This window comes from Gadus chalcogrammus, chromosome 8, assembly GCF_026213295.1.
Source record: "Gadus chalcogrammus isolate NIFS_2021 chromosome 8, NIFS_Gcha_1.0, whole genome shotgun sequence".
NCBI lineage: Eukaryota > Metazoa > Chordata > Actinopteri > Gadiformes > Gadidae > Gadus > Gadus chalcogrammus.
In genome coordinates, this window is record NC_079419.1 from 1,324,321 (window position 1) to 1,335,102 (window position 10,782).

Genomic DNA, 10,782 nt, shown 5'->3' on the forward strand with positions numbered 1-10,782 from the left:
GCTTAAACACTTCTTGAGTTGCATTTATATTCCTGGGGTGTTGGGAGAGGGGGGGCTGGCTATTTTTTTATACTGGCATTTTAATAAATTGTACCACCTGTAGTGAAAGGGTCACATTGTTTGAAGTTGCCTGCTTTTCTATCTGAGATGCTCTTTTTCATCTGGGCTGATGTCAGTTTCAACAAGGAGGTCGTGGGGTTGTAGAAGACAAACGGCAGTGAGCAATCAGGAGCATGCCTTAGAGGTAAACACAAGGTTTCATGTACTGTGTATATTATGGAATGTATTATGGTTTTTATTTGACTTGATGTTGCCATGTCCACTAATAAAATTGTAATTAATTAGTTAACTCTTGCCTCGTTTCCATTGATTATTACATTAGGATGGCAGTTATTTTGTTTGACTTCAAACGTTTGTTTTTTCATATAGAACATTGCAGAACATTACCAAATCAGGCATTAAGGAATACATTAATGCTGTCCAATGATGGCTGTACTAGGAACGACACTCACAAGTTCCGTTTCTGAGCTTTACTACTCAGTGTTTATTGTGCATATATACACCCTATTTGGGTAATAAATATCTTGGACATCACTGAAGCAATTGTTGACTTGCTATTGGCTCACGCATGTGGTTAAAAATGAGGCATTGTAACAAAATATACTAGTGGGATCCATGTAGTGTTTTGGGGCATCTGGCTTGCCTTATTGCGAGAGACTATAGAATGTCGGTGAGTTAACAATTCAGCTTTTTCTATACAACAGTTCTTCGACAATATATACTGGTAACATAGCTCCACATTAAACATTGATACGTTCTAAAACAGACTTCCCGACGGTCAGTTTTCAATGCATAAAACTTGGCCCCAATACCCCACTAAAGAACGGGACTAGAAAGGCCAAAAGCGAGCCTGCTTTTGCATTGCGTTGGCACTGGAAGGTTGAGGCTGGTGTATGACGAAGGCAGATCCATCTTCTCAAACAGTAATTGCACGATGCGTAATAACTTGGGACAGCATCTAAATATGACCTACAAGCTCAAAAGTACTGAAATAAGTTCACATTGTAGTGTTTTGAGAACAAAATCTATGGAGGCATGAAGACTTGTACAGGGTAGACAGAGTGTACCCACTCCCTAATGCCACGTGACCCCTGGGTTCAGTAGGCAGGTCGGATAACGAAACCCTTCACGTCACTGGTCTCGGCCCTCCGTGAGGGCGTGGGGTCCCGTCGGCGGTGGGCGGGCGTTGCGGGGGCCGTCGGCGCCCAGATAGGACAGAAGCAGAGCGGAGCGACGGTGGAGCAGAAGCAGCATGTCCTCGGCCAGGCTCTCCACGGTGGAGTAGCGCACCTTGTCCAGGTCGAAGATGTCCTTGAGGAAGGAGAGGACCTGGTCCTGGAGGAGGGGGGGGGAGGCATGCACAACTTAACATCCGTGCTTATACCAACTTGAAGTAGAATTAACCAAGTGGTTTAATAAATAAGACTTCTTAAAGGGGACCTATTATGCTTTTCGACTTTTATGACCTATAAACGTTGTTATAATGATTGATAGTCATTTTTAACCATACACAAAAAACGATGTAGATTTTCTCATCTGGGCGCTTTCAGCCTCCTCCGTCAACGCTCCGTTTCGTCCTTCTCCGCCCCCCTCCAATCACAACTCCGTTGTGATTGGTTACCTTCCTTGAAGCGCGTAAGCGGGCAGATTTGACCAGGCATATGGGGGCGTGGCAGGAGTGCCTTTATGTAGATGATTTCCCAGAAATGTGAACAAGTGAATCGCAAACGTTGTCCCGAGTGTTTAGCGCTCTGCACAGCCACCCCAGACGGTCAGCAGGGAATACGTCGAAATGCATGTACGCCATTATTTGACACTTTAGTATGGTTAAACATGACTATCAATCATTATAACGTTTATAGGTCATAAGTCGAAAAAGCATAATAGGTCCCCTTTAATGTATTTTTCCAAATAAGCACTTCTGAAGTCTGATTGTGTCCATGTTTACCTTGAAGAAGCGACAGAAGTCATGCAGGGAGCTCTTGGGACCTAGAAAGCCCCAAGCCAGTGCCGGGCTGATCTGCTCACACACAGCGTAGAAGTGGGCGATGAATCCATCGGGTACCTAGAACACAGTTTGATTCCAAATAAATACCGGCACACTCATTGGAGGCCCTGTTCCCAACGGTTCGACGAATATTGTATCATACTATTTGGTCTAAATGGGCTCATGGACTAACAATGACGGTATGAATCCATCTGTTTGCTGAACCGAATACAGTCAGTGGCATGTGCTCATTATACCACTGAAGGGGATCGCCGGCCCTCCAATGCGCGTCGGGCCGAACAACGCCCCTTAACAGTGGTATAACGAGCACATACCACAGCCTGTCGCGATCTATTGCTTAAGTATTCACCTAGCCTGGGATCCAGAAAATGCTTCAAGCTCAGGTTTTATTTAATCTTTAATTTGAGCCTGTTCCCTCTACCACTCAGATTACCAGCTGGCCTGGGTCGGGTCAATCACCATGGTTATCTAGAAAAGGGCGGGTTTAATACGACAATGAACACTTTGTTTTGTGGTTAAGATCACTTCATAAACAAACAAGATGGCTGCCGCTGATGTGACATGTTCTCTTGCTCTCATGGCTGTAGGTCTATCCCGTTGTGCAGCTATTTGTTTGTGCATCTTGAAAAGTGGAAATGAACCCAAAGGCGTCAGACTAATGAGCATATGCACACACCCACTGAACTATGTACTAAACTACACCCACTAAACAGCTGTTCGTTGGTGCAAATCAAGCTGTAAAACGCAGCCTGGTAATATCTCTTAAGTGAACTCATTCTACCTTCATGTGCTGTCTCTTCTGCTTCAGCACAGACCAACAGCTAGACGCCACCGCCTATGGACAACAAATCAGTAATTAGGTCCCAGTTGGAAGAGGTTACATTGACACACACGATGAGCTGTTAGAGCCTGGGGAGGGCCATTTAGAGTGACTCACTGTCTCTTTGAAGGAGCTGTTCAGCCAACGGTTGTTGACCACATTTTGAATGGACACGGGCGGATTTTCAAGGTCCTCAAAGGAGTCCATGAGGATAAAGTCCAGGACTATGTCATAGAAATTCAAGTGCTTGATCTGGCGAAGAAATTAAACAATGAATTGATTATGAACAGTTTTCGTACGATTTAATACCGTACTGTTGTATGAAAGGACTCTCACCCCACGAGTGGCCAGCTCTACTTCTGTGTTCTCCCAATGCTCTGCGTGCTCCAAGAAGGAAATCATCTCCTCAAACACTTCCTCAAATCTCTTTGGGCTCTGAAAGACAAACAAATGCAGCCGTTTAGATACGACACAGTGCCCAGGTGGGATTCAGGATTCATAGCCACTAGCCTCTTCCAAGTGAGTGCATGTCCCACCTTCTGCGCTTTGACAATGATCGAAGACAGTATCTTCTTGCCTGTGTCCACTAGAAAGGTCCTTGTCGTCCTGTCGCTCAGAATAAGCTGGGGATGAAGGACAACACGTGAGGACACTCTGGTGGCGAAGGATCTGGTCCGATGTCAAAGTAAAAGCTCAGTGAGCGTGACGTACCTGGCAGGCCTGACGCACACAATGGAGTTTGGCCAAGAAGTCGGTGTCTCCCAGACACTCCAGAAGCTCCGTCCTGGGAAACGACAGCCGGACAACAGCTTTAGTACATAACTGAGGAGGCATTGCATCGACTCGCCTTAAAATAAAGAGGGTAAAATAAGATGTTTCAAAGTGCAGCGGTTTGGACATTGACAGTTCATTCTCCCGTGCGGCTTCTGCAACCAGTGTGGGGTCACGTTCAGACGGGTCAGTCGTCTGTGAGGGGCCCAACAGGAGCCGGCCTGTGCTACATCGCGCAGTGCTGTTGCGCGTGGTGGCGCGGGGGTCTCTCACCGCAGCACCCGACAGGAGACGCTGCCGTCCTCAGCCAGCTGCAGAGCCTCCAGGTAGAAGAGCTGGTGGCCCAGGGAGGAGGCACTCCTCTGCTCAGCCAGCTGGGACAGACAGACAGGCAGACAGACAGACGCCCCTGGTTAGGGTCAGGCCTGGAGCGAGTTCCAATAGTAGCCCGCCCCGGATCACCACCTGGGAGATCATTCAATTGGCTGCATACCAACAAAACTGTTTCACCGAGTCTACCACACCACTGCGGCATTACGTTAAGATAGGGGCTGGCTAGAAGTACAGACAATGTGCTTCTACGCAGAATTTTGAGACTAAATATTATTTGATAGTACTTTTGTATTGTTGGCTATGTTGTCTAACCACGGCCACTGTCAAAAGAATGCCAGGGAAACGCGTGACGCGTCCCACAATCAACAAAAAATGTATCTTAGGTTTTCCTTAGCATCCAGTAGCTTGGCTAATGGATTGCTGATCGATGTGAGACTATAGAACCGTTTCAGTGTGGGATGGATGCACTGGGTGGATTCAACACCGTCAGTATCCAACGCTAGGAAACGGGTCGGCTTTTTGTGGGGTGCTGCAGGGGGAATCATTCACGCTGCAGACATATCGCTCTATTAATAGGGACTCCTCTCCCTGCATCGACTGTGACCCAGTTAGACTCTGGTGTTGTTATTCCTCTTTCCATGGTGACCAACACAGCTTAGTGACTCAAAATTTAGTTTGATACAATGGCAACAACTGAACTAAATGGCAAATAAATACATATAGCACACATAGCTTAGCTTGCGACATTTCACATCACACACACGCACAATATATTTATTATAAAGTTGGATGATAATTGAGTTGTATTTCGTTAACCAGGTTAACAAAGAGGTGACCCCCTTCAGTGACTAAATGGACAGGGAGACCTGGGCTACTCAGACCCCCTCCCCTGCTGTGATCGACCGGTCTCAACCCGTAGCCGACGCGTGTCGCTGTCCTGAAACATGACACCTACTAGGTCTCAGCTGCCCTGGTGTGCCACCGGTACCCGGTCGGAGGGCTCATTTATTAGCTCCACGGTAGCAAGTCCTAATTTGTGGACTTTAAAGTCATGAAGGGGATCATATCTTAAATAAAGATGTGAAGAAGGAAGAAGATCGGCAGCACAGCAAACGACCGCCACCGACATACCGAGACAGAATGTGACGGGTTGAAAGGGGACGTATTATACCCCCAGGTGTGGGCGTGATTAGCCGTTAAGAGACGTTTTGAAATCTGCCTCTTCTGACATCACTAGTGGGCGTGTCCACCTAGATGTGTGACGAATAGATGAGCAACGTCTGCTACCGTCCACTGGGTAGGCTAATGGAACGGCTAACCACACTCACACCTGGTGGTATACCGTGGGACCTTTAAGAGGTGTGACCGCCCAGAGGGGCCACTGAGGACCCGTCCACCCGGGGCCGATTGTTCGGTGAGCCTTGTGCGTTTGGGCCGACCGTCCAGATGGATCCGGTCCCAGGGGGGGATGAGTTAAAAACGTCCCTATGCGTTTTCCTGTGGACGCCAAATACGCAAACGACGACGTCATCGCCCCCCCCCCCACCAAGACGGTAACGTTGGAGTCCCGTCTAAATTAGTTAGTTTGATTTGATTTATTTTTGTAGCTTTAAATACAGACCCTTGGTAAATGTAATTACTTAAAAAGTATTTACTGCCCAATCTAAAAGGTGAAGGTCCTCGTCTTCCTTCTTTTATTGGTGGAGAACCAGCGCCACCGAGTGGCCTTGAATATGTACTGCAGCGTTCCTACCGCTCGATGCATTTTCGCAATGAGCACTTCTTTAGGGAGACATTCCCGACCCGCTTCAGGGGGAAACGGAGGAGGGGGAAAGATCGGTTTTTGGCCCGTGTGGGCGGGGCCTGATACTCACTTCGGCCGCCGACACGAACGAGTCGTTGGAGGCGATGCTCGTGCTGTCCTTCAGCGCCACGTCCTCCAGGTTCAGGAGATACACGTCCTCAAGTCTCTCTGGACGGACACAACAACACTCGGCCTCCTTACGTGTTCCCTTCCCAACTTCGAATATGTGTGTGTGTGTGTGTGTGTGTGTGTGTGTGTGTGTGTGTGTGTGTGTGTGTGTGTGTGTGTGTGTGTGTGTGTGTGTGTGTGTGTGTACTGACCCAGGCTGCTGGTCTTGGAGTGGGGTTCAGACTCCCCCAGGGCCCCCTCAAACTCCTCCTGGAGGCGGTAGGCCCGCTGCAGCAAGCACTCCAGCTTCTGGATGAACTCAGAGCTGACCGCTTCCTGAACACACACACACACACACACACACACACACACACACACACACACACACACACACACACACACACACACACACACACACACACACACACACACACACACACACACACACACACACACACACACACACACACACACGTGTGTGAACCGTCTCCTCTGTGTGTTAAATGTGGATGTGTGTTGGATGTGTTGTGGTTTACTTCCACTGTCTCCTGTGTGTGTTGGATGTGTGTTGGGTGTGGATGTGTGCTGGATGTGGGTGTGTGCTGGATGTGGATGTGTGCTGGATGTGGATGTGGAGCCTCTCACCTCCACTGTGTCCTCGGTAGCGGGGGCAGCGGCCATGGCGGCGGCCGTCTGGATGGAGCCACAGCTCACCTCGTCCTCGGCCTGCCGGCTCCTGAAGGAGAGCGCCTGCTCCCAGCTCCTCAGTGCCTCCTCAAACAGCTCCATACCTGGGAGACACGCCGTGCAGAAGATCCATTTGACATTTTTTTTTCTTTTTACGTCTTAGTATTTAAGTCTTCATCACTCGGCGAATGTCACGCACCCAGGAGGGTACAGAGTGTGTCTCCACAACTACAAGGGCTGAACTGTGTAATATTGATCCCAGAAGAAATATCTTTTGTGCGAATCAACGTGGATGCTACTGGGTCAAACTGAATGAAGCTAGAACGATGGACGATCTTACATCCGGGTGAAACGTGTCTCGTGGTTTAATGACAACAATCTCTAGTGAATCTTCAACCGTCAGTTCTTTAGTGCTTAAGGTTTTCATTAACTTGCCTATAGTGCAACCTCCATTTGAGTGGCAAAATACTAGTCTCCCCTCAAAGGCCCATTAGTTAGGATTCTTCCTAGAGCCGTTCCTTACCCATGATGTAGAGGTTCTCCGGCGTGGTGACGGGGATGCTGACCACGTTGCAGAGGTCCTCTTGGGCCGGTCTGTCCCAGCAGATGGACTCATTGCCGCACGTGCAGCTACTGCCAGAGTCATGGGTTTTTACCTGGGAGTGAGACGGGCGCGCGGGCAGTTCAGGGGTTAACGTAACGTCACCCCAGTAGGATCATGTTGCCTTCAGTCGACATGGGGTAGATCTCACAGATCTCTTATCAGAAGGTAGTCGAAGGCGTGAGCCAGAGGGACATGGCTGGGGAACGCTAGCCAATAGGTCTGAGACTGAGTGGTATAGGACCAGGTCCTTCCTGGGGGTTTTGGGTGCAGACTAGCCTGGTCCTACCAGACTCTCGTACTTCATAGAGAGTCTGGACGTACTCAATTGACTAACGTTAGTTCACGTGAAGGCGGGTGTCTGTTGAAGATTAAAACTATTGGATCTGCCCAGTGCCACTCTGGATCTGCCATAACCAATCGCTAACGTTTTGGACGTGACGTATGTCATGCGCCGGGACCAGCAGGGAATCACGCTGCGCACAGGCTGTAAACAAACCAAACACCGTGCGTGAAGCTGTCCGTCGACGAGAGCTGACTTTAACGTCATCGTTCTCAGCCACTCCCTCTGTTCGCTGGTTGGACGCACGGTATTTTGACGGAGAAAACGCGTGAAGATAACGCAAACCCAGACGTGGCACCGAAGGGAAATGAAAATCGAGCGGAGGTACTTCGGCGGGCGGAGCCAGGCTAGGGGCCGAAGGCGCTCACCGAGACGAGGCTCTGCAGCGAGCCGGACAGTCTGCTGTGGAGCTCTCGGTGGAGAAGCCCACCGCACTTCTTGGAGCCGAGCGAGAGAGTGATCTGCTGACTGGTGGAGTCTGGAGAGGGGGAGGGACAGTGCACACAGTTATTAGTGGTTCCTTTAGAGTTGCTTTCATTTGTATTAGTGTATAGATCGATAGATAGTTAGTGACGTTAAAGGTCCCAGGACATGCAAGACACACAAGAAAATTAATATAACCTCGCCGCCCTTCTCAGTTGAACATCGGTCTTCCCTCACGCACTTTCAATACTGGGCTGAACGATTAATCTAATTCAAATCGAAATCGCGATGTAATAGAACGCGATATGCAAATCGCAAAGGCTGGATAAAAAAAATCACAAAAGAAAATGTTATTTTTTGTGGTTTTTTTCTCTATTTTTTTGGGGGGGGTTTACCGTTACTGACTGGAGATCAGTAAGATTTATTTTTCTTTTACAATTCCATAGTTAAATAAAGATATCGATTAATCTCAACACATCGGCCTGGCCTAAAGGAAAGAGCAGTTTACATGTTGACTGCTTCCAATGTTGTGTTGGTCATACTAAAGAATGATTTATTGCTTTAGTGAATAATACAGAACATAAGGAACATAATAAATTTAAAAAAATCGCACATTAAATCGCAATCGCAATATTGGTCAAAATAATCGCAATTCGATTATTTCCCCAAATCGTTCAGTCCTATTGCATAGGACTCTTATCATGGGTAACCCCCTGTTAATGTGATTAGATGCTTTAAACTAAAGCACTTATCTGAAGCCTGCTACTTATAGACTAGCACAGCCCTGTGAAAACGTCTCACTCACACGCTAACTAAGAGAGCTAAATCAATGGTAGCTAAGAGAGGACAAGGAAAGCTGCAGAGAATTCTCACTAATACAACCTAGTAATCGTAGTATTACAGTAATAAACTACAGACCGATTTGGGGGGGGAAAGAGTGTGACGAACTAAAGGAGACTCGACGTCTCCAACCTCCCTGCCCGTCCCCATTCCTAAAGCCGCGGTGCCGCTCTCAGAATGGAGGACGCAGCGTTGCAGAAGGCAGAGCGCGCCTGACGGGACGGAGCTCCTCACCTTGCTCGACCAGGAGGGGGGGAGGGAACTGGAAGCTCGCCTGCTCCCACTGCTGGGACTGGGACTTCTTGTGGCGCTTCCTTCGCTGGAAGTGGCGGGCGAGGAAGAGGAGGGAGGCGGCTCCTAGGGCTGTGGCGGCCACCAGCTTCTTGGTGCCGGTGCTCAGATGGACCTGCGACCGAGGTGAAAGCGTGAGGGGGTTTGTGTGCGCGTGTTGAATTAAACCCAAATACTCCACCAATAACACGGTCTGCAACATGTGACTTTACAATACGGCTGATACCGCTGTTAGGTGATGGAAAATGAACTATCACCGGTCAAAAAGCCTGTGCCATCCCAACTGTTCACTCATCTATAAACGTTAACCTCAACGACCAAACCGTGGTCCCGTTTCCCGGCCCCTGGGCTCCGCGGGCTGCCCTCCTTCCCCTCACCTGGGCCAGGGAGCTGTAGACGGAGAGGGGCAGGTCCACCATGCGAAGGGCCGCCCCCTGGACCGACAGCTGGGGTTCGGACAGTGTGTTGTGCGTCATTGTGCTGGTCGTGCCTCCATGACAACTACTGTCCCGCTAGCATCGTGCTCTGCGACGCACTCGAGCTGCGGATGAAGAAGGAATCACATGGTGAGGCTTTTAGCTCTGCGATGAGAGCAGCAGTGTGGAATACACAATGGAAGACCTTAAAGAAGTCGTCAGCATGGGCCAAAGGCAGGGCCGATATATATGTGTGTTGTTACTGACTAAAGAAGTACTAACAAGTAAAGACCATTGTCCCGAGTTTGTTTTGGACAGCAAGCCAAAAGCCTTCGGCGACGTTTACGACATTACAAATGATCAATAATTATGACAGAACAAGAAATGATTAAAGTATATCATGGCCCTATTTCTAACCAGCTGCCATGAACAGCAGTCACTTGCCCAATGGCCGCTTGTTTACTCCATATAAGAATACAGACACAACTTAAAAGTAAAATATATATTGCGTTAAGTACCAACATAAGTGGTACCTAATCACATAACCATTGACATTCCAAAAAAACATTGCTATCAATGGAAATAATACAAGCAATGCAATGCCTAGTTTCAAATGAAAGAAAATCCACCAATAAATTAACATTATCGAATGCAATAGGTTGTTTACATATTGAACCCAACCAGTCCACCTAGACTAATGCGTCGCCGTAATAATGACCATCACAACGAATTATCTGATTATGGAGAGTATGATTAATTTAAACTTAATTTTTTTTTAACGAGAAATGTAAATGTACAATAATGAATCAAACATTAACGTTCGGCAACTTCAACCACTTTTGTAGAATTTTTCTTAAACATTCAGTATTGTTAATGGCCACAACAGAAGACAAGATTATGGAGATTAGTAGCACACACTGGACAGAAGCCATAAGAACCTTAGTAGCAGTTAGCTCACCGCAGGCTAAGCAATGGTCGCTAGCACGGACATTGGGCACGGCAGCCCAACAGAAAAGCACTGTCTAAATAATTGTGATAAATGGATATTGTGTTATTATGTCAATATGAATGCAGACGTTGTATAGATGTGAATTGTCAGGTCATTTTAAGACAACCACACACTTCGGATTCGGGAATACCCACCAGATTCCCACTCGTCTGAGCGCCGCGGTCAAATCAGCCCTCGCAAGAGAGCCAAACTGAAAGGGGATCAGTTGTGTTGTCATTACCTCTTTCAAAATAAAAGTACCCCAAATGGTGACAGATTATTATGCAGT

At 47.9% G+C, this 10,782-nt stretch overlaps 1 protein-coding gene across 2 annotated transcripts; it reads right to left on the bottom strand.

Annotated features, from left to right (window-relative positions):
• Positions 1–479: 479 nt before the first annotated feature.
• LOC130387171 (mitoguardin 1-like) lies at positions 480–10,726 on the bottom strand. 2 transcript variants are annotated; one of them, XM_056596173.1, is made up of 16 exons: positions 10,464–10,637; positions 9,467–9,630; positions 9,033–9,204; positions 7,904–8,013; positions 7,115–7,247; positions 6,550–6,695; positions 6,117–6,240; positions 5,867–5,964; positions 3,933–4,033; positions 3,600–3,672; positions 3,425–3,511; positions 3,225–3,323; positions 3,006–3,140; positions 2,850–2,903; positions 2,009–2,125; positions 480–1,395 (listed from the first exon to the last, which is right to left on the bottom strand). In XM_056596173.1, exons 2-16 carry the CDS (start codon positions 9,563–9,565, stop codon positions 1,192–1,194), a joined length of 1,752 nt encoding a protein of 583 aa, XP_056452148.1. In that variant the 5' UTR covers positions 9,566–9,630; positions 10,464–10,637; the 3' UTR covers positions 480–1,191. The 2 variants fall into 2 exon arrangements, with proteins under 2 accessions (XP_056452148.1, XP_056452147.1); XM_056596172.1 differs by lacking the exon at positions 10,464–10,637 and adding an exon at positions 10,649–10,726 and having other exon boundaries at positions 481–1,395.
• Positions 10,727–10,782: the final 56 nt, after the last annotated feature.

What these genes read in the sequence shown, in the direction of transcription:
- LOC130387171 (XM_056596173.1), bottom strand. Translation starts at nt 9,565, where the DNA reads ATGACGCACAACACACTGTCCGAACCCCAGCTGTCGGTCCAGGGGGCG. An exon ending in CTACCGAGGACACAGTGGAG is followed by an intron (nt 6,241 to 6,549) that starts GTGAGAGGCTCC and finishes GTGTGTGTTCAG; the next exon opens with GAAGCGGTCAGCTCTGAGTT. An exon ending in TAGAGCTGGCCACTCGTGGG is followed by an intron (nt 3,141 to 3,224) that starts GTGAGAGTCCTT and finishes TTTCTTCGCCAG; the next exon opens with ATCAAGCACTTGAATTTCTA.